The sequence below is a fragment of the Myxine glutinosa genome, chromosome 14 (assembly GCF_964187855.1).
Source record: "Myxine glutinosa chromosome 14, kmMyxGlut1.1, whole genome shotgun sequence".
Classification (NCBI taxonomy): Eukaryota; Metazoa; Chordata; class Myxini; order Myxiniformes; family Myxinidae; genus Myxine; species Myxine glutinosa.
The window spans coordinates 13626190-13650024 of NC_136274.1; the positions used below are offsets into that span (position 1 = coordinate 13626190).

At 43.9% G+C, this 23835-nt stretch overlaps 2 protein-coding genes across 8 annotated transcripts in view; one reads left to right on the forward strand and one right to left on the reverse strand.

Annotated features, from left to right (window-relative positions):
• Positions 1–8586: 8586 nt before the first annotated feature.
• IFT22 (intraflagellar transport 22) lies at positions 8587–18816 on the forward strand. Its single transcript, XM_068103120.2, has 5 exons — positions 8587–8704; positions 15630–15712; positions 16076–16162; positions 16314–16516; positions 17733–18816. The coding sequence occupies exons 1-5, from the start codon at positions 8627–8629 to the stop codon at positions 17882–17884; spliced, it is 603 nt and encodes a 200-aa protein (XP_067959221.2). The 5' UTR covers positions 8587–8626; the 3' UTR covers positions 17885–18816.
• The window catches only part of TCTN2 (tectonic family member 2), a 44801-nt gene continuing 39770 nt past the window's right edge, over positions 18805–23835 (reverse strand). For all 7 annotated transcript variants that reach the window (XM_068135213.2, XM_078768125.1, XM_078768126.1 and 4 more), the window contains 4 exons: positions 20065–20200; positions 19799–19942; positions 19403–19491; positions 18805–19214 (listed from right to left, as the gene is read on the reverse strand). In XM_068135213.2, the coding sequence (XP_067991314.2) occupies positions 19099–19214; positions 19403–19491; positions 19799–19942; positions 20065–20200 (485 nt within the window). In that variant the 3' untranslated portion in view covers positions 18805–19098. The remainder of the gene's footprint in view (positions 19215–19402; positions 19492–19798; positions 19943–20064; positions 20201–23835) is intronic.

Here is a 23835-nt window from a genome sequence, read left to right on the forward strand (position 1 = left end):
ACGCGCAGTGCGCGTGAAGATGACGAGCAGCCGTGCTGCCCGGGTCAGTGCGCAGGAAGGTGACGAGCAGCCGTGCCGCCCGGGTCATTGCGCGCGCAGGAGATGAGCAGCAGTGCCACCCACGTCTCGTCGGAGGATCCCGGAGAAGGTGCACCCCTCTGTTCACAGAGGAGGTGCCGTGCGCAGTGCGCGCGAAGTTACGAGCAGCAGTGCCACCCGCGTCCCCATCGGAGGATCCTGGAGAAGGCGCACCCCTCTGTTCGCAGAGGAGGTGCCACGCGCAGTGCGCGTGAAGTTACGAGCAGCAGTGCCACCCGCGTCCCCATCGGAGGATCCTGGAGAAGGCGCACCCCTCTGTTCGCAGAGGAGGTGCCACGCGCAGTGCGCGCGAAGATGACGAGCAGCCGTGCTGCCCGGGTCAGTGCGCAGGAAGGTGACGAGCAGCCGTGCCGCCCGGGTCATTGTGCGCGCAGGAGATGAGCAGCAGTGCCACCCACGTCTCGTCGGAGGATCCCGGAGAAGGCGCACCCCTCTGTTCACAGAGGAGGTGCCACGCGCAGTGCGTGCGAAGTTACGAGCAGCTGTGCACGCAAAGTTGACGAAGCAGCCGTGCCGCCAACGTCAGTGCGCGCGCAGGAGATGAGCAGCAGTGCCACCCACGTCTCGTAACTGCGTTCCTTTGGAGGATCCTGGAGCAGGCTCGCCTCTGTGGTCGCAGAGGAGGAGCCGAGCTCCGTGCGCGCGAACCACATGGCCGCCCGTCGTTCCCAAAACTCCGGCAGTTCGATCGAAACTGCATTTTGCCGTGTTCGTTTGAAGCCCCCGAATCCGTTCGGGAGCAGCTGGGGTCACCAGTGTAGGTGTCGCCATGCTCGTTGGAAGCCCCCGAAAACGTTCGCAAAACTCCGGCAGGTCGATCGAAACTGCGCTTGCCACGTTCGTTTTCAGCGCCCGAATCCGGAGAAGCCGGGGTCACCAGTGTAGGTGGCCTCCCTGGCCAGGGCGCGCTTGGCGCGTTCGTTTGCAGCCCCCAAATCCGTTCGGGGGCAGCCGGGGTCACCAGTTTAGGAGTTGCAGAAGACGAGAAGACGAGGCCATTTTGTAGGGTTCGAAGCTCGTTTATTCGAACAGAAATACTCCGCACTGATATCGTGAACGGAACTCGTACAGCTTTTATAAAGCCAAAACCCTCTTCGGAGGGCGTGGCTCCAACAACCGCGCGCACGTCACGTCCACACAACCAAAAGCCCCAAAAGCACATAATCCAGTGCACGTGGATTATGACCAAATAAGGTAACCACTACATGCAAATAAGGTAACCGTAACATGCGAATAAGGTAACCGCGACATGTGAATAAGGTAACCGCGAGAAGACCCAATTTTCAAAGAGCAGAGGTGTTTTCAGAGAACTTTTGTGCTATCCATTTGGTTAAAGAGAGTATTGAAATGGATAAACCTATTTATATTGGAACATCAATTATTGATTTATCAAAGTCATTAATGTATGATTACTTTTACAATAACTTAAGGAAGAAATATCAAAATGATGTTAATCTACATTATATGGATACAGATAGTTTTATTTTGAAAATTGATACAGAAGATGTTTATTCAGATATGATTGATGATATTGGTATATACGATACAAGTAATTACAAGCCGGGTGATAAGTTGTTTTCTTCAAAGAATAAAAAGGTCATTGGAAAGTTTAAGGATTTTTTTTTTTTTTTTTTGGATACTGAATCGAGGCTCGTGAAAGAGCTAACATTTATTTCACAAACAAATCAACCAGACAAACAAAATATACAAAAAGAGGGAGCGGAAAACAAGATGGGGAGAGAAGGGGAAGCACACAAACACAACATTTGAGAGCAGGGAGAAGTGTGGGAGGGAGAGGGCTTGGGGGCAGGAGGCGTGGGAGGGGGAGGGGGAGGGGGGGGGGAGAGGTATAAAATACAAGGGGACCGAAATTAGCGGGGGTAGAAAAGATCAAGGTTTTGGATGGGGGAGGATAATAGATGGTGGTGAACAGCTGTTTTAAAGACCTGGAGGGTGGAGTGGGATTGAAGAGAGTGAGGGAGTTTGTTCCAGAGGTGGGAGAAAAGAGGAATGAAGGAGTGAAGGTGAGCAGAAAGTCTTGATTTTGGCAGTTAAACCATAAGAGGGTTGCAGGCAGATCTTGTGCGACCTGTAGGAATATTTGGGGGACAGAGCCCAGAGAGGGCTGGGGGGGGGGGGCAAGGCCAGAGAGGAGTCGGTAGAAGACGGAAAGACCACCAACCTGCCTGCGGTGAGTGAGTGAAAGGCCCTTGGAGTTAGCTTCATTGTGGGAGATTCCAATGATTCTGAATGCTTTGGTTTCAACAGCGTGAAGACGGGCTAGGTGTAAGGCAGTAGCACCAGACCAGAGGGGAGAGCAGTAATCCATAGAGCTGCGGATGAAAGCCTTGTATGTGGTGAGGAGCTCAGGTGTGCCAAGGAAGGACTTCGCACGACGGAGGATGCCCAGTCGGCGACTGGCTTTGGAGGCCAGATTTGAAATGTGGTTTTCCCAGGAAAGATCATGGCAAATAGTGAGACCCAAAAGCTTGAGTGACAGAACTTCTTGGAGAGGATTATTCAGAAAGTGGATGGGAGGGTTTTCCAGTCGGTCTTTTCGGAGAGACATCGTTAGAGTGTGAGATTTATCAGGATTGAAAGACATGTTCTATTTGTTTGCCCAGTCTGTGATTTTGTCCAGGTCTGCAGAGAGTGAGGAGGCTGCAGACTGCCGATCTGAGGGATGAGGAATGGAGCGACAGAGAGTAGAGTCGTCAGCAAAGAGATAGAGAGGATTTTCAAGAGAGTCAGAGAGATCATTGATGAAGACCAGAAAAAGCACAGGGCCCAGAACACTACCTTGGGGAACTCCAGCCTGAACAGGAAGAGGAGATGAGAGAAACCCATTCAGGGCCACACGTTGACTACGACCAGAGAGGAAGTCCGCCAGCCATGCGTGGAGATTTCCATGGATACCAAAGGAGGAGAGTTTGGTGAGCAGAGCAGGGTGCCAGACCGTATAGAAGGATGAATTGGGGGGTAAGATAATGAGTGAATTTGTGGGATTGAGGTCTAAGGCTTATGCTTATAAATATATTGATAATAATATTGAAAAGTGACAAAAAGTTGAAAAGAATAAAGAAAAATGTTATTAAAGAAACAATAAACTTTGAAAATTATTATAATTGTTTATCTTTAAAGAAAGAAGAGTTTAGAAAAAATGAATACGATAAGAAGTTATAAACATCAATTATATTCAGAAGAGGTGAATAAGAAAGCATTGGGGGATTTTGATGATAAGAGATTTATTTTAGAAAATGGAATTGATAGTCTCCCTTATGGTTATAAGTGTTAAGATGTATATAAGTGATGAGATAAAAAGAGGGGGTTAGGGGATTTTAGAGGGGCTACCGCCACCTTTTTTATGAATGTATAAATGATAGAACCAAGCAATAACCAAACCAAAGAGTGGAGAAAACAACAACTTTGGTATTTAAATGGAAAACATAATGAATGTGAAAAATACCAAATAGGTATAATTGAGGAGATAATGGGGGTGAAGGTAAATAAAACAAATAAAAGAATAAATTTCAATACTAATAAGTTGGAGGCTCTGGGAGGTAATATCCGAGAGTGGACAGAAAATTTTGATGGTTGTCAAGAAATCGAGGGAAAAATAATTTACTATAATCTTAAAATGATATGTGGCACTGGGGGATTTCAGACAAGGTCATTAAGAGAAGTTTATCATTTCATATCAGCTCAGCGGCGATACCTAAACCAGGAGTTAAATTCCAATACCATATTTATCAATATTTTAGATGGTGATTGTTCTTTTAGGAGAATTAAGCTATTACCTAAAAATGAAACACAAATATTCGTTGGGTCTCTGTACGAGTATAATAAAAAATGGGGAGAGTTAATAAGCTAAATGCGGACCATTGACTTCAATGTGTTTTAGTTGTAGGTAAATGGGCTAAGAAAAAGAGGAAAAAAGGGGTGATTTAGTGCGTTTCAATGCGCTTTCCCCATTTTTTTTTCTTTTTTTTTCTTGTATACAAGATCGAGGCTCGTGAAGGAGCGAACATTTATCACACAGAAAGACAAACCGACAAACCGACACATAACCGACAAACCGACACATAAAACAAAAAGCATCGGGAGCAGTAGACAAGATGGGGAGAGAGGGGGAAGGACACAAACACAACATTTGAGAGCAGGAACCGAGAGACATGGAGACATCGAGAGATCTGTGGGAGGGAGAGGGCTTTGGGGGGGAGGCATGGGAAAGGGGGTGGGAGAGGCATAAAACATATGGACACTGCCAGGACTACCAGGAAAGAAGTTGGAATTACAAACAAGGTGGATCTGGGGTGAATTAGTGGGGGTAGAAAAGATCAAGGTTTTGGATGGGGGAAGATAAGAGATGGTGGTGAACAGCTGTTTTAAAGACCTGGAGGGAGGAGTGGGATTGAAGGGAGTGTGGGAGTTTGTTCCAGAGGCGGGAGAAAAGAGGAATGAAGGAGTGAAGGTGAGCAGAGAGCCGAGATTTTGGCAGTTTAACCATCAGAGGCTTGCTGGCAGATCTTGTGCGACCTGTAGGAATATTTGGGGGACAGAGCACAGAGAGAGCTGGGGGAGCAAGGCCGGAGAGGAGTCGGTAGAAGACAGAAAGACCACCTACCTGCCTGCGGTGAGTGAGTGAAAGGCCCTCAGAGATAGCTTCATCGCGGGAGATTCCAATGATTCTGAAAGCTTTGGTTTCAACAGCGTGAAGCCGAGCTAGGTGTGAGGCAGGAGCACCAGCCCATAGGGGAGAACAGTATTCCATTGAGCTGCGGATGAAAGCAGCTCATCCGCAGTGATTCACTTACATGTTAAATGGAGTGTGTCCCAGAACCAACATTCTTCCCCTACTCTCGGGCTTTATAGACAAGCGAGCCAAAGGTAATAGACGAGTTGAATGTCAAACGAAATGCAGCATTCTCTCCTGACCTGGTCCTCCACGAGTCGACGATGGCAGTTTTGATGCGTAAATTTGATATCGTTGCGATTTGGGAATCGAACGCAGCTCCTAGTGCGAGCAGGCTATCTGTAAGGTATCTCGACAAACTACGATCGATTGTAGTACACATTTATTGACTCTACCGATACAGGCCCGATTAACTGCAGCGCCATCCGAGCTGGGGCGAAGGGATACAATGCGGTCACGGTGTAGGGACACAACGGTGAATATTTGCAGCTTCATACATGACATCCTCCCCTTTAAGTCCAAAATTACCAAGAGCAATACGTGCTAGATTTCCAGAATTGACATTTCAAAAGTAACATTTCCAAAACATGTGAAAATATGTGTGCAAACGATTATGAGAATAATGAAAATACGTGAAAATAGAACATGTGTCAATGTGAAAATAGAACGTGGGTCAACGTGAAAATAGAACGTGTGGCAACGTGAAAATAGAACATGTGTCAATGTTAAAATAGAACATGTGTCAACGTGAAAATAGAACATGTGTCAACGTGAAAAAAAGCATCTTCAAAGATTCAACCGGTCGGGTGCTTTTCTCTCACGCATTGAGCGTCGCGGTGTACCAGTGGATACAGAGTCCGAGGTGATTCCTTTGGGTCGCGGTGTACCAGTGGATACAGAGTCCGAGGTGATTCCTTTGGGTCGTGGTGTACCAGTGGATACAGAGTCCGAGGTGATTCCTTTGGGTCGTGGTGTACCAGTGGATACAGAGTCCGAGGTGATTCCTTTGGGTCGTGGTGTACCAGTGGATACAGAGTCCGAGGTGATTCCTTTGGTCTCCACGAAGGGTGTAGCGGTCGCAGAGGTTTTCGGGGCATCCGAGCCGGCTGGAGCGGCCACGACGATCTCTGGCAGTGGCGGGTCGAACTGTTCTGACTGTGACGATGCTGCAGGCTCTATCGACTCACAGTGACGGTAGGTTATGTGGTCCTGATGTCGACGAATTTCACGACCGTTCTGCAGGCGAATCACGCAGCACAGTGGACCTGGCTTCTCGATGATGTCCCCCGGTAGCCACGTCGCACCTGCACCAAAATTTCGGGCAAACACTGGATCTCCAATGTTGATACAGCGACTGTTGGACGTCTTATCATGCACCAACTTTTGATTAAGCTGGCTCTGATAAACATTTGATGATATGTCTGGTTTGAGATTGTCAAGTGTCGATCTCACGTGTCGTTTCATCAATAACTCAGACGGAGCAGCTCCGGTTGTTGATTGTGGCGTGATGCGGTATTTGAACAGGAGACGAGAAAGCTTTGTTTCCAGGGTTCCCTCCTGAAGTTTCTGCAATCCGGATTTGATGATTCCCACGGATCGTTCGGCCAAGCCATTTGAAGCCTGGTGATGTGGGCTGACAAACTTATGTTTGATGCCGTTCCGACGTGTGAACTCGGCAAACTCGGACCTGGAAAAACACATACCGTTATCACTCACGATCATCCTGGGCAGACCATGAGTGGCGAAACAGCGTCTGAGTCTTTCGATGACAATGGCTGACATAGTACCACGCGTCACATAGGCATCAATCCATTTTGTGTGCGCGTCCGTAATTATTAGAATCATGCTGCCGTTAATAGGCCCGGCATAACCGAGATGTAGGCGATGCCACGGTTCGCTGGGCCATTCCCAGGGATGCAGTGGCGCTTTCGCAGGTGTATTCCGGGTGCTCTGGCAGGGGTAACAATGTCGAACATGATGTTCGATATCAGCATCAAGATTCGGCCACCACACATAGTTTCTAGCAAGTGACTTCATCTTCACAATCCCGGGGTGACAGTCATTCCGGAGATGCCACCATACAGGACACAAGCTGGCTAGAAACTAAACGCAGGGAAAAGAGGAAGGGAAGAACTAGGGATAAAACAAAAATGGAACAAGAAGTGTGTAAGGTATCTCGACAAACTACGATCGATTGTAGCACACGTTTATTCACTCTGCCGATGCAGGCCCGATTAACTGCAGCGCCATCCGAGCTGGGTCGAAGGGATACAATGCGGTCACGGTGTAGGGATACAACGGTGAATATTTGCAGCTTCATACATGACACTATCCTCCATTTATTTTCCCAATGTTTTGCTCAGAGACTGCCCAGATAATAGTCAGGTTCACTATGTTTTTTCGTTCAAAATCATGGTAGATTAGCAAACCTATACATTTTTGGAAACGTTATTACATGGAAAATCTGACATCAATGTTTACATTTGCCAATTCCGACCAATTCGATTCGACCAATTCGACCAATTCGACCAATCGACCAATTCCATTCGACCAATTCGACCATTCGACCAATCGCTTCGATCGACCATTCGACCACTTCGATTGATTCGATTCGATTCGATTCATCGAATTCGATTCGATCGACCATTTGACCAATTCGATTTGCCAATCAATTTGACCGACCTTTGCTTGTGTGGAACGGACTGTGAAAACGATGCGGACTATATTGTCGGATACGACACACAGGACAGTGATGACGAACTCTAAATGGCATATTCTGTAATCGTGTAGGTTTGATGCCATTGACTGCCTGTGTATATTTTGTCATTGACTGCCCGTGTAGATGTGAAGTTATACTGACCGCATGTGTATATATGATTTTGCTGACTGCCTGTGTATGTTTGGTGATATGAATTATTGTGACACATTTTGATGTTATTAACTGCCTGTACAAAATGATAACATGTATTTGATTATGCAACTTATCGCGAATATAAAGACAGTATTAAAGCGCGGTGCTACGCGCGCTTACTTGTACAACAAGAAGGAAGCGGACAACGCGGTAAGTTTAAGAGTCTTTATTATCAGAGCTCAACTGTAGCACTGGAGCACTCCGGGCTGCGTGCCCGGTGTATATCCCGCGGCCACGCCAACCCTCGGGCGTGGCCGCCGCCCACTTGGTGCGTGGAATGATGCCCTCACGCCAGTGAGCTTTCGAGTCCGCCACAGTATTTTGCAATTCAAAACCTTTGATTCGTGTCTTACCATTCCCCATAGCACTAATTTGATACTTTCATTGGATTCCTTGTCCCTGAAAATATAGGTTTAGTATATTTTAAAAGGTTTCTAGGGTAATTAGAGGCAGAAATAGAACAAAATATGTATTTTACAGTGGCCATTTTGAAAATCCAAAATGGCCGCCATACAGTTATCTCTCCAAATGTAAACATTGATTTTTAGTTTCCTTATGCTATAACCTTTCCAAAAATGTATTGGTTTGCTAATCTACCATGATTTTGAACGAAATATAATTTATTGACATAGTGAACCTGACTATAACTGATTCACCGTGGTTTTTTATTTTATCAGTACTGAAGCAGTGTTTGCTCGCCATGATGCAGTGGTAAGTGACGGAGCACTCGGCAATTTCATATCTCTCCGTTGGTTTGGGTCGTTTTTTTCTTTTTTACTTTTGTCGTTTGAGTTACTGTTTGACATTTACCTAAAAATATAGTTTTTCTACATAATGTTGAAGCAACAACCATGTTTTTTGTGTCATTACTTTTCTTGCCGACGCGATTTGACGTTGCTAGGGGCGCCAACGCCATTAAGTGCATGTTACCCGATCGTGCGACGTTTTGGAGCCAGGTCGGCATGTTTCAAGTTAAAATCCTCATCGTTGGACCCGCTCAGGTTTGGTCAACCCCAACTGTCCCACTTTAAAAAATATGGGTAAAATTTATAGATATGTGTATCTCGTGTAATGAATATCAATAGAAGGAGCAAAGCGCCCCTCCCTTTATATATAATATATAAGGGATCGTTTCTCTGTTTGCAGCTTTAACATGGGGACTGAAAATGCGTTTCTCAGCTTCTGGGCGAAATCGGCTGCAAATTTCAGAAGTAAACACTTTGTACGTTGAGGTAAAATGTTCCAAATTTCAGAAGTAAATACTTTGTACATTGAGGTAATATGTTCCAAATTTCAGAAGTAAATACTTTGTACATTGAGGTAAAATGTTCCAAATTTCAGAAGTAAATACTTTGTACATTGAGGTAATATGTTCCAAATTTCAGAAGTAAATACTTTGTACATCGAGGTAAAATGTTCCAAATTTCAGAAGTAAATACTTTGTACATTGAGGTAATATGTTCCAAATTTCAGAAGTAAATACTTTGTACATTGAGGTAATATGTTCCAAATTTCAGAAGTAAATACTTTGTCCGTGGAGGTAATATGTTCCAAATTTCAGAAGTAAATGCTTTGTACGTTGAGGTAATATGTTCCAAATTTCAGAAGTAAATACTTTGTACATTGAGGTAATATGTTCCAAATTTCAGAAGTAAATACTTTGTCCGTGGAGGTAATATGTTCCAAATTTCAGAAGTAAATGCTTTGTACGTTGAGGTAATATGTTCCAAATTTCAGAAGTAAATACTTTGTACGTTGAGGTAATATGTTCCAAATTTCAGAAGTAAATGCTTTGTACGTTGAGGTAATATGTTCCAAATTTCAGGAGTAAATACTTTGTACATTGAGGTAATATGTTCCAAATTTCAGAAGTAAATACTTTGTCCGTGGAGGTAATATGTTCCAAATTTCAGAAGTAAATGCTTTGTACGTTGAGGTAATATGTTCCAAATTTCAGAAGTAAATACTTTGTACGTTGAGGTAATATGTTCCAAATTTCAGAAGTAAATACTTTGTACGTTGAGGTAATATGTTCCAAATTTCAGAAGTAAATACTTTGTACGTTGAGGTAATATGTTCCAAATTTCAGAAGTAAATACTTTGTACGTTGAGGTAATCTATCTATAATTCCACTAATCTCTGTCTGTGTGTGTGTGTGTGTGTGTGTGTGTGTGTGTGTGTGTGTGTGTGTGTGTGTGTGTGTGTGTGTGTGTGTGTGTGTGTGTGTGTGTGTGTGTGTGTGTGTGTGTATGCGACCGCTGTTTCTCGACAACTACCGGTCCGATATACTTGAAACTTGCCAGGTATATTGCTGGGGACCCGAGGATGTGCCTTTTCAAGGTTTCATATTAATCGGACAATTACTTACCGAGCTATGTCCAAAAAACGATTCAACCAATCAGAGAGCAGCGAGCTATCGCGTGTGCCGAACGTGGCGAACACACTCTGCCTCGGACGGCACATTTGAGAGCGTATTCATTTATTTCACGTTGGCAAACTATGTTGCTGCTATGTTGGCGTTAAACTATGTTTTAAAACTAATTAAAACCATTTCATGTAAATAGAGGGGGGGGGGGGGGGGGATTGTCACTGTACTCGCAAGCCGTTCGCCGTTCGCTTTGGCGTTGCGAATGGACCAAAACATTTCATGGACCAAACCATTTCATGTAAAGCGTTCGCTGTTCGCTTTGGCGTTGCGAATGGACCAAAACATTTCATGGACCAAACCATTTCATGTAAATAGAGGGGGGGGATATAATTTTAGATATATATATAGTACGGGCATGCCCTAGTATGTTCCAAATTTCAGAAGTAAATGCTTTGTACGTTGAGGTAATATGTTCCAAATTTCAGAAGTAAATGCTTTGTACGTTGAGGTAATATGTTCCAAATTTCAGAAGTAAATACTTTGTACATTGAGGTAATATGTTCCAAATTTCAGAAGTAAATACTTTGTCCGTGGAGGTAATATGTTCCAAATTTCAGAAGTAAATGCTTTGTACGTTGAGGTAATATGTTCCAAATTTCAGAAGTAAATACTTTGTACGTTGAGGTAATATGTTCCAAATTTCAGAAGTAAATACTTTGTACGTTGAGGTAATATGTTCCAAATTTCAGAAGTAAATACTTTGTACGTTGAGGTAATATGTTCCAAATTTCAGAAGTAAATACTTTGTACGTTGAGGTAATATGTTCCAAATTTCAGAAGTAAATACTTTGTACGTTGAGGTAATATGTTCCAAATTTCAGAAGTAAATACTTTGTACGTTGAGGTAATATGTTCCAAATTTCAGAAGTAAATACTTTGTACGTTGAGGTAATATGTTCCAAATTTCAGCAACGTCCGTTTATGCATTCTTGAGTTTTATTTAGGAAACCTTCGAAATCACGTTGGTGTCTGTCCATCCGTCCGTCCGCCTAAAATATGTTGGTGCTCATATCTCAAGGACTATACATAGACTGGTTCAATTTCCAGCAAATGTGATTGCATGAGGCATTTTTGAGGAAAAGCAAACAAATAGGTTTTTCTTAAAGGGAATTTTGTGCTGAATAGGAATATCTTGTTTGTGTTTCCCAAAATTGCCTAATTAGGTCATTAAGGTCAAAGGTCAATAAGTACAAAATTCAAGTTTTCACAGAAATTGTTTTATTTTTAATATTCAATACAGTGGTAAAAAAGATTTTCCAATATCTATCATATTAAGCCATACATTGCATGTCAAAGATTTGAATTTAATGGAAAATGTGAAAGAAATTTTCACTTCTATGGAGAATATCTCCGTAACGGTTGACCTTTCTTCGGAGTGCCATGTCAGTCGATTTCCCTTTGATGTTTCATGTCAAAATGCACCAGTGAAAAGAGTATATGGCATAGCATCATTGTCTAGGTTCAGGGGAATGAGACTTTGTTGTTTGTTTTGCGAAATTTGCATAATTAGCCACCAATTAGGGTCAAGGGTTAATTAGTACAAAATGCGAATTTTAATGAAATTTTCGTCAGGTCCTATTTGACGTCCCCAAGATGAATTTACAAGAATTTTCGACATATCATTCAAATTAAACGTCAAATTATGTGCCGAATATTCAAATTAAATGAAAAATATGATAGGAATTCTTGATTCTATCGCCAATATCTCAATAACGGTTCAATTGCCAATATCTCAATAACAGTTCAATTTTGGTCGCATGGATTTGTCTCTTTTTCAACGTAGGCCACCAAAACTGATTTTGGTTTCCTCTCTATATATGACAACAATATATCTGACAATATATTAGAAAGGAGCATGTCACCTTTTTTATATTTCTATATTTTATATTTATATTTCACCCCCTTAAACCAACACTGATGAAGTGTCAAATAACCGTATTGTGGCAATATCCTAGCATTGGCGTTATTTAGTCTTGTTTTTGCATGTTCCGGTCTCCGAGTCACTGCACTTGCATGCGTCCATACACTTCAAATCCCATTTCTTGCACGAACACCTATCACTGGTGCAACCCTTGGTACAGCCACACTGTACAATGTCCTTGCATGCTTTTGGGATAGGGGGTAAAGATGTGAGCACCGGTGAGAGAATACCATCAGCCAGCTTCCATCCAGCAGAGTCCATTGGGGAAGGAATTACTGGGTTTGGATTGCACGCTTCTCTCCATATGAAGCTCTGGTAATTTGCACGCTGTATATGGTGATGTGCAGCATCACTGGATGGTGGCATTGATTCTGGTGCCTGACATTTACTGAACAGCTTTACTGAACAGCGAACATATCACACGTTCTTGTGATATCACATCTCACGAGATGATATATCATCACATTACTGAACATTTACTGAACTCACAGTTCAGTTCCCACAGTTCCCACAACTCACAGTTCAGAACTCGCAGTTACTGTTCCCTCACTCACTCACATTTACTGAACAGCTTTACTGAACAGCGAACATATCACAATTATCACATGTTCTTGTGATAGCACATCACTTGTGATATCACTCAGTTCAGTTCCCACAACTCACAGTTCAGAACTCACAGTTACTGTTTCCTCACTCACTCACATTTACTGAACAGCTTTACTGAACAGCGAACATATCGCACGTTCTTGTGATATCACATCTCACGAGATGATATATCATCTCATGTTCTTGTGATATCACATCTCATGTGATATCACATGATATCACTTGTGATATCACATCTCACGAACATATCACATGTGAACATATCACATGTCCCTATCACATGTACCACAATTCTTACCATGAACAGCGAACAGCGAACTTCTCACATTTTCCATTAAATTCAAATCTTTGACATACGATATATGGCTTAATATGATAGATACTCGATAAACCTTTTCGCCACTGTATTGGATATTAAAAATAAAATAATTTCTGTGAAAACTTGAATTTTGCACTTATTGACCTTTGACCTTAATTAATGACCTAATTAGGCAATTTTGGGAAACACAAACAAGATATTCATATTCAGCACGAAAATCCCTTTCAGAAAAACCTATTTGTTTGCTTTTCCTCAAAAATGCCTCATGCAGCTTAAATAAGCACATTTTTGAATTTCTTGCCTTGACTAACATTGAAACTAGCTGAAACTTGGAATATACATCGGCCAATAGGTCTAGTGAATGGCTTTCGAAACAAATTCCACCTAAGTGCTGCTGTTTTTGCTTTAAAATAATATATATATATATATATATATACACACACACACACACATACACTTTATACTCCTTTACAAATATTATTACACCAATATAATATGCTGTTGCAATTGCCAAATGGATAAAGCCTGACTCCCATAGCTGGGGGTTATGGGTTCGAATCCCGTCTGAGTTGAATATTTTTTCCCCTTACTTTTTGAAGTCTTTTATATAGTTTTCAATAAAGTCTTGTACGTTGAACAAATGTATTTTGTTTGTATTTAAAATGTATTTGTGAAAAAATGCCGGTGGTATAGAAAAGGCCCCTTTGTATGGGATGTGGCAAACTATAGAAAAGAAGGGATATCGATCATCTGTCCATGGCCGATCATCCGTCCATGACCGATCATCCGTCCATGACCGATCATCCGTCCATGGTCGATCATCCGTCCATGACCGATCATCCGTCCATGGCCGATCATCCGTCCATGGCCGATCATCCGTCCATGGCCGATCATCCGTCCATGGCCGATCATCCGTCCATGACCGATCATCCGTCCATGGCCGATCATCCGTCCATGGCCGATCATCCGTCCATGGCCGATCATCCGTCCATGGCCGATCATCCGTCCATGACCGATCATCCGTCCATGGCCGATCATCCGTCCATGGCCGATCATCCGTCCATGACCGATCATCCGTCCATGACCGATCATCCGTCCATGACCGATCATCCGTCCATGGCCGATCATCCGTCCATGGCCGATCATCCGTCCATGGCCGATCATCCGTCCATGACCGATCATCCGTCCATGGCCGATCATCCGTCCATGACCGATCATCCGTCCATGGCCGATCATCCGTCCATGACCGATCATCCGTCCATGGCCGATCATCCGTCCATGTACTTTTGTGTTCACGATATTTATAGCACCGTTCAACATTTATCTTTCATCTTGCAGATATCTATTCCTCATGACATTATCTCAACCTGATTAGATCACGGCTGATTGTCTGAATCCTGTTGCTATGTCAACCATCTTGGTATTCTGGCTTGTGTGCACGATATTTCGAAAACCGTTCAAGATTTAGCTTTTTTATTACACAAAATGTGGGGACCCAGAGTATCAGCTCCTTTTTAGCTCACCTGGAACGAAGTTCAGGGGAGCTCATGCGATGGTGCGTCATACGTCTGTCCATCAGTCCATAAACACTTGAAACTTCTTCTCAGAAACCGCTGATGGGACTGCGACCAAATTTGGCACAAATGATATCTGTTGTGTTGTGACTAAAGTTTGTTCACGGCATTAAAAAAAAATCGAGGTTTAAGGGGGTTTACCGGGGTCAAAGTGGATCGAGGTTTGACCCCCAAAATAGGAATTTGATTTTCCCATGAAACTACACACACTATTTCGATGAAACTTGACCACAACCTTCACCACCCGTGATATGCCGAAGTTTGTAAAAGGCATTAGAAATATTGGGGTCTGAGGAGGTATACAGGATGGGAGTATACAGGATGGGGGGTGGGGGGGCTGCAAACTCGGTATATTTTTTGTTTGTTTGTTTAAGGTCTTATGATTATGTTAGTATGATTGTACATGCTGCCCTTTCTTCTCGCAACCATTGAAATTGGTTTAAAATACCTTTATAGTCAGTGCAGTATATTGTTTGTTCTTCCAGGTGAGCACCAGGGGTATTGCTCCTATGTTTACATTTTAAGATTCGGTTCGTTTGCTATACTTTACTTTACACAATTAATCTTTGTTACCAACTTGTCCAATTACTAAAGGGCCTATCTCATTGGCCTGGAGACTAGGTGGCGACCTGGTGGCGACTCGAGTCTCCGCTGGTTGCGGAGACGTCTCCGCGACGTCTCCTGGAGACTAGCCGGGTCTCCGGGAAGTCGCGGGAAATTCAAACATGTTCGATTTTTTTGGAGACTTTTGGAGTTTACGGTTTACAAGTAATATTTATTGTGAACAGTACAGTTTACATCAAAGCAATATATATAAAATCCCAATAGAATTTCATACAGTTTATGCAATGACACAATTCCATAGAGTACAGTATGCAGCATGGAAAATAGGCCTTCACTCCTGGTCCAAGTGAGGTACATCCAGGTCAAGGTCATTTTTTGGTCTCCCGTGTCGCCCGAGTTGCCGCGACTGATCAGTCGCGGCAGTCGCGGCGACGTCTCCGCCAATGAGATAGGCCCTTTAAAGATGGAGTTTGTAAACACCCTTGTTGATGGAACATGTGCTCCTCTTTTGCAGAGTGGAAAGACGACATTAGCAAACTACCTGGCAGATGCGACCCAGACGGTTGGAGAAGAATACTGGCCTACGCAGGGAGTCAGGTGCATTCACTGAATGAATGAATGATCGTTTTAAGGCCATTTTCCCCCGCTAGAGCGGGGCTTAGTCTTGTAGGCCCCATGACAATCATGGTTCCCTGTTTGAGGCAATGTTTTTATGCCCGGATGCCCTTCCTGACGCCAACCCTTGGTCGCCTCTTACGATTCCTGACACCAACCCTTCTTCACTTCACGTGCTGCAAATGATCCACATTGCAATAATCCAGAGGCAAAAAGTCGTGTTCCTACCTCAAGTCGGATTCGAATTCCATGTGAAGGAGGCTATTGCTTTCTCTTTCCTGATTGCTCCAATCTTTTTCTGTAATCGAAAGAATATATTTATGCTTCCTGCTTTTTCCTGAACAGAATCCTGGAATTTGAGTATTGTCCTGATAGCAGCAGTAACGGCCTGAGGTATGAGGTGGAACTTTGGGACTGCAGCGGAGACAGGAAGTAAGCCTTGCTGCCCTCCTTGAACCAGCATTGCAAATGTACATTTGTCAATGATATCGTATAGCTTCATCTTGGAAACTTGATATCGGACCCAACGCCATTAATGGTGTTCATGTAGTTTGCACTCAAAGTTACCTTTGCTGAACGTCAGGTTTGAAAAATGCTGGCCCGCAATGCGGAAAGGTGCCAGTGGGGTTATGCTGGTGTTTGACCCCGCCAAGCTGAACGACGTCCAAGAGCTCGAAGCTTGGCACAACGCCTTTGTGCGGCATAGCGGCCTGCTCGAGGCACAATGTCTGCTCGTGGCTCATCAAAAGCCTGGATCACACGGTGACGTAAAGAAGCACGACCTTCGTGAGTAATTTTCAAGGAGATGAAATCTTCAAACGTTAGCACACAAGTAATTTTAAAATTTCGTAAGTGCGTAGTATACACTACTTGCAGAAGATATGCACAGTCACCTCTAACCCGTCCAGCCTGGGTTTGAATCCCGACCGAGCTATAAACTGTCATCCCAGTGTTTCACAGCTAGGGTGAATCATCGACGTGGGTGCCATCCGTCGGATGAACGTTAAACGTGGCATCCCGTCTGCCGACGTTAGTTGGTGCATGTTAAAGATCCAACGGAGGCCTTCACGAAGAGTAGGCAAGCTGTCGCCGTCATTCGGATCTGGATTTGGACCTGAACCAAAATCTAATCACCTTGTTCTTGTTACTTAACCAATTCGTCTACCAAGTTTAGTCATAACTCGTCCATAACTTTTTTTTAAATATCACGTCATATATCGGTTTTAGCCCTATCACTCAATGGTGAAGAATCACCTAAAAATTAAATAACTCTCATATCCGAATCCATATTCGAATCTTCACCAAATTTGAACCAATTCTTCCTTGTCACACATGCAACCTCTCCACCACGTTTTGTCCAAATCTGTCCACAACCTTTTGAGATATCCCGCTATGTATCGTTTTTGGACCCATCTCCCAATGGTGAAGAATCACTTAAAAATTAAATAATTCTCATATCCGAATCCATATTCAGATCTTCACAAAAATCGAATCGAATCGTCTTTTGTCACACATGCAACCTCTCCACCAGGCTTCGTCCAAATCCGTCCATAACCTTTTGAGATATCCCGCTATGTATCGTTTTTGGCCCCATCTCCCAATGGTGAAGAACCACTTTAAAAAATTCTACCAGCCGGATCCGAATCCGGATCTTCACCAAAATCAAATCATTTTGTCCGTGTCACATACACAACATCTCTGCCAAATTTCGTCTGAATCCTTTAACAACTTTCTGAGATATCTTGTTCACAGACAGACAAATAGACAAACAAACAGACAAACGGTCGGTGAAAACATAACTTACATCCACCTTCGGTAGCAGAGGTAATTACAGAAGGTGTGGCCGAGGCAATGGCCATAAAGCCGTTAATTTGTGGCAATGGCCACCGTGAATTTTGTGCCATGCATTGCTTTTTGACTGTACAGGATGTACCAAGAGCTGAGTGCAATGATCAAAATTCAGAAACTAAACTAAGGTGCGTGTTTCCTTTTTACAAAACAGCTGTGGCTTTACGAAGATTGCAGAAGGTGGACTTGAACTTGGACGACAAGCCCGAAAAGGTGTCTGAGGAGTTCCGTTCATTTGTGCTTCATGTTAAGGGCGCTGTCTCGGCCAGCCGAGAGCAAGACGAACTCTCGATCATGGGGTCCTGACCGGTCATCTCCACTTGTGGCCGAGAGCAAGACGAACTCTAGATCATGGGGTCCTGACCGGTCATCTCCGCTTCTGGCCGAGAGCAAGATGAACTCTAGCTCATGGGGTCCTGACCGGTCATCTCCACTCGTGGCCGAGAGCAAGCCAAACTCTAGATCATGGGGTCCTGACCGGTCATCTCCGCTCGTGGCTGAGAGCAAGACGAACTCTCGATCGTGGGGTCCTGACCGGTCATCTCCGCTTGTGGCCGAGAGCAAGACGAACTCTCGATCGTGGGGTCCTGACCGGTCATCTCCGCTTGTGGCCGAGAGCAAGATGAACTCTCGATCGTGGGGTCCTGACCATCATCTCCGCTTGTGGCCGAGAGCAAGACGAACTCTCAATCGTGGGGTCCTGACCATCATCTCCGCTCGTGGCCGAGAGCAGGACGAACTCTCAACCGTGGGGTCCTGACCGGTCATCTCTGCTTGTCAATACTGTTGTTAGTGAAGTTTTGTTTCAATTTCCATTTGAATCGTAACTCGAGGGAAGTCGATGGTGCACGCCATCACAAAAAGTTCCACCAGGAACGACCCAATATCAAATTTTGAGGGTTATTTTCCTCGTTTTAACCCCTCTGATCCGAATTCTACACTCCTGGGGCAGGAACTGGGGCTCAAATCCAAAAAATCGTTACATATTTCATGCGTCTCCCAATGGTGATTGTATATACAAAGTTTCATTTAAAAATGCTTTAAAATGTGCTTGTAATTGCATTTTCTGGTACTGACCTTTTGACTCTGCGCGGATCGGGGGCAAAATTATACTTTTCTCGCACATTCTTGCCATGTGGTGATCATTACTACCAGGTTTGATGAATTTCTGTCAATGTTCAGGAAGCGATAGCGTGATGGATGGACAGACAGACGGAGCCGATTACTATATCTCCCCGTTTATTTTTCAAAAAATAAAACGTTAAATACATTTTGCCATGACTATAAATAAAAATAAACTGTATACAGAAACCGAACTCAAACAGTATTTGCACGTTTGGTAACTAGTTTTCAGAGAATATGATAATCGGGGACTTTATCCATCAGTACTAAACATTTCCTTCACTTCAAATCCAACGATAGCGTATCCTTACTCATTTATATAACTCGACAGATCAATTTTATGGCCCTGGCAATGATAAATCTACTTCGTTCTAACTTTGAAGATGTAGTCGTCAGTGTCAGGACACCATGCCACAAGCTGTCTGAGTCCAAGCACTCAGATAACAAGTAAACCCGGCCAGGACCACAAACGTGAGGGTTAAGGCCTGGGCCAGTGAAGAAGAATCCGATTGCCCTGCAGAGAGAGAGAGAGAGAGAGAGAGAGAGAGAGAGAGAAAGAGAGAGAGAGGAGCAATGGAGTACGCTTGGTTAACAGAAACGGAAAGAACACTGTATTGATTCCCACGTAAATTCGTCTCTGCAAAGTGAATAATGGGATATTTGGTGTTCTATAAATGAAGGGCCAAAACGTCGGAGAGGTACCAATGTAGGTCACAATGAATGGATGCAGAAGACCAGGCCAGCAGACATCGTTACGGTCACAGTCGTACTCAGTGTATTTCAGCGCAAACCTGAAAAAACAAATTTGCTTTTGGTCATCAACTGCTCGTGGCTTTACAAATTGAACAATTGCCACACTTTATAAATATTGACCAATCAAATGATTATCTTTGCGAAGGCCGATATTATCGACACTTATTCATACCAGAGTTTGCCGAAGCTCTTTTGTACAGCAAGCGTGAACGGAAGGACATCATTCAGAATGGAATTGCTATTTCTAGTCGATGACAAACACCATGTGACAACCAAACAAGTATTTTAGTCCTTTTTAATTTCCAAAATTGCGGAAAAGAAAACGAGGACCAAGCTAAGTCGTGCCTTGTCTTGGGAGGGTCCGGGATGGCAGGGACCGAGATGAATTCCACGGCACTGGAAACCGCGAAGGACCACACAGATCCGTTCCCGACGCACGCCACCGCACCCGCTCCCCCACAGCGTACCCTCCAAGTAACCGGGTAAAACCTAGCAGAGTGGTCAAAGTAAAAATAACATTACTGACACCAGCAGTTAATGTTCGAGTATTTTGTTGTTAAGAAGATCAAGGTGTGGAGGAAATGGATGCTGAAATCTTCGTATTGCACCACCTGGTGTGAACTGCAAGGATCTCGTACTGTTTCTGCCCTTGCACTTCTCCAATGGCTGCGATTATCACTCTGGTGTGCACATGTGCTGGTACACCCACACATTTACCATGAGCTGCACCGGTAGTGTTCAGTGTCACTGCCAGTGAGGGTCAAAAGGTAAATAAAAGACTATGGAATTCAACCTTTAGACATAAATTTTTTATACAGTGCATTCAGAAAGTATTCAGACCCCTTCCCGTTTTTCACATTTTGTTATGTTGCAGCCTCATGCTGAAATCGTTGAAATTCATTTTTTCCCCTCATCAATCTACACTCAATACCCCATAATGACAAAGAGAAAACAGGATTTTAGAAAGTTTTGTAAATTTATTAAAAAGAAAAAACTGAAATATCACATTGACATAAGTATTCAGACCCTTTGCGATGACACTTGAAATTTTGCTCAGGTGCCTCCCATTTCTCTTGATCATCTTTGAGATGTTTCTACACCTTGATTGGAGTCCACCTGTGGTAAATTCAATTGATTGGACATGATTTGGAAAGGCACACACCTGTCTATATAAGGTCTCACAGCTGACAATGCGTATTAAAGCAAAAACCAAGCCATGAGGTCGAAGGAACTGCCTGCAGAGCTCAGAGACAGGATTGTGTCGAGGAACAGATCTGGGGAAGCCTACAGAAAATAATTCTGCTGCATTGAAGGTTCCCAAGAGCACAGAGGCCTCCATATTTCTTAAATGGAGGAAGTTTGGAACAACCAGGACTCTTCCTAGAGCTGGCCGCCCCGCCAAACTGAGCAATCGGGGGAGAAGGACCTTGGTAAGAGAGGTGACCAAGAACCCGATGGTCACTCTGGCTGATCTCCAGACATCCTGTGTGGAGATGGGAGAAACTTCCAGAAGGACAACCATCACTGCAACACTCCACCGATCTGGGCTTTATGGCAGATTGGCCAGATGGAAGCCAAAACAGTTCAATCTTGGTTTCATCAGACCACAGAATCTGGTTTCTCACAGTCTGAGAGTCCTTTAGGTGCTTTTTTGCAAACTCCAAGCGGCTTTCATGTGTCTTTCACTGAGGAGAGGCTTCCGTCTGGCCAATCTGCCATAAAGCCCAGATCGGTGGAGTGTTGCAGTGATGGTTGTCCTTCTGGAAGTTTCTCCCATCTCCACACAGGATGTCTGGAGCTCAGCCAGAGTGACCATCGAGTTCTTGGTCACCTCTCTTACCAAGGCCCTTCTCCCCCGATTGCTCAGTTTGGCCGGGCGGCCAGCTCTAGGAAGAGTCCTGGTTGTTCCAAACTTCCTCCATTTAAGAATTATGGAGGCCTCTGTGCTCTTGGGAACCTTCAATGCAGCAGAAATTTTTTTGTGGGCTTCCCCAGATCTGTGCCTCGACACAATGCTGTCTCTGAGCTCTGCAGGCAGTTCCTTCGACCTCATGGCTTGGTTTTTGCTCTGATATGCATTGTCAGCTGTGAGACCTTATATAGACAGGTGTGTGCCTTTCCAAATCATGTCCAATCAATTGAATTTACCACAGGTGGACTCCAATCAAGGTGTAGAAACATCTCAAAGATGATCAAGAGAAATGGGAGGCACCTGAGCTAAATTTAAAGTGTCATCGCAAAGGGTCTGAATACTTATGTCAATGTGATATTTCAGTTTTTTCTTTTTAATACATTTACAAAACTTTCTAAAATCCTGTTTTCTCTTTGTCATTATGGGGTATTGAGTGTAGATTGATGAGGGAAAAAAATGAATTTAAACGATTTCAGCATAAGGCTGCAACATAACAAAATGTGAAAAAAGTGAAGGGGTCTGAATACTTTCTGAATGCACTGCATATATACATATATTTTACAACTTCAAAATTTTCAATTTTCAACTTCACCGTTGTACCATTGCTGTGATGTAAGGATATTGCTTACAATTCCACAACACGAGCTTACAATTACACAACACTACAACAACACAACAACAGGCATTTTAAGGCCATTTTCCCTGCTAGAGCGGGGGTTAGCCTTGCGGTCCCCATGACAATGTTCTCCATTTTGCCCTATTTTCTGCATCTCCCCTTGTTAACCCCCTTGCCCGCATTTCTTCTTCGACCATCTTTAGCCAAGTCTTTCTCGGTCTTCCCCGTCCTCTACTTCTGTCTACATTCATTTCCATCACTCTTTTCAACCAGTCACTTTCATCCTTCCTCAACACATGACCAAACCATCTCAACCTGTTTCTCTTCACAGCATCAATCACAGGCTCTATTCCCATCATCTTTCGCAATTCATCATTTGTCTTCCTCTCTCTCAATGATACTCCGCACATCCATCGAACCATTCGCATTTCCACCCTTTCCAACCTTCGTTGCTGCTCTACGTTCATTACCCATGTCTCGCTCCCATAAATCATAACACTTCTCAAACATGCAGCATACACCTTTCCCTTCAGCTTCAATGACACTCCCCTCCTCATCAGCACGCCACTCAGTTCCCGAAACTTCTTCCATGCACATCTCACTCGAGCAACCGTTGCCGAGTCTGATCCACCTTCTCCATTCAGCATGTCTCCAAGGTAACAAAATGTTTTCACACCTTCCAGTTTCACGCCGTCTCCAAGATCCAACTCAACATTTCCTCCATCTGCAGCTCCCTCTGTGCACAACTTACACTTGAATGTAGCTGCCACACTGGTTAATGACCTTCTCAAACCACGACATTTTTGATGAACCCACTCAGCGCACATTGTACATTGAATGGAATTCACTCCGACACCCTTCCTGCACACAGCACACGGCCACTTCCCAGTTCTTTCCACCTCACCACATGCTTTACCACTTGCCATCACCTTTGTTTTTCCGATATTCACCTTCAGACCTTTTGTCTCCATACATTCCTTCCACTTGTTCATCTTCTCCTTCAGTCCATCCATACTTTCCGCAATCAACACCAGATCATCTGCACACAACAACTCCCACGGTAAACCCTCCTTTACGTTCTGAGCCAGCGCATCCATCACAGCTACAAATAGTAGTGGACGTAGTACCGACCCTGATGCACTCCCACCTTCACCTCAAACTCACCATTGTTCCCGTCCTTCGTCCATTACAGCTGTGCGCGCTCTTTTGTACATTGCCATCACTACTCTGATCAACCATTCCTCCACTCCTAACTTCCTCAATGCCCATGTCACTACTTCACGTGGAACCCTATCGAATGCTTTCTCCAGATCAACAAACCCAAGAAACAACTTCTTCCTCTTCTCCATATACTTCTCCTGCAACTGCCTCAAAATAAAAAGCACGTCTGTCGTTCCTCTTCCTGGCATAAATCCAAACTGCATTTTGTCAATCTTCACTTTCTTCCTTATCCTCCTCTCCAACACCCTTTCCAATACCTTCATTCCATGCTCCAATAACGTTATCGCTCGATACGAGCCACAGTCCAGAGGGTCACCTTTCCCCTTGTATAGAGGGGCGAGGGTACTCAGTTCCCAATCCACTGGAATGCAGCCTTCTTTCACCACCAGATTACAGATCTCTGTCATTCTCTTCACACCCCAATTTCCCGCTGCCTTCAACATATCTCCGACAACTCCCGTCGGCCCTCCCGCTTTTCTACTCTTCATTGCTTTTATCGCTTCCTCAACTTCCTTCTCGGTTATCTTCTCTGCCGGTCCTAAAACTGGGTTACTCTCTATGTTGCCATCCCATTCATTCTCTGCATTCAACAGTATTTCCATATATCTTTTCCATCTTCCTTTAATTCCATAT

Coding starts and splice junctions, on each gene's coding strand:
- IFT22 (XM_068103120.2), top strand. CDS start 8,627: ATGTTACCCGATCGTGCGACGTTTTGGAGCCAGGTCGGCATGTTTCAA. Junction 15,713..16,075: donor TGGCCTACGCAGGGAGTCAG/GTGCATTCACTG, acceptor TTTCCTGAACAG/AATCCTGGAATTTGAGTATT. Junction 16,163..16,313: donor GACTGCAGCGGAGACAGGAA/GTAAGCCTTGCT, acceptor GCTGAACGTCAG/GTTTGAAAAATGCTGGCCCG.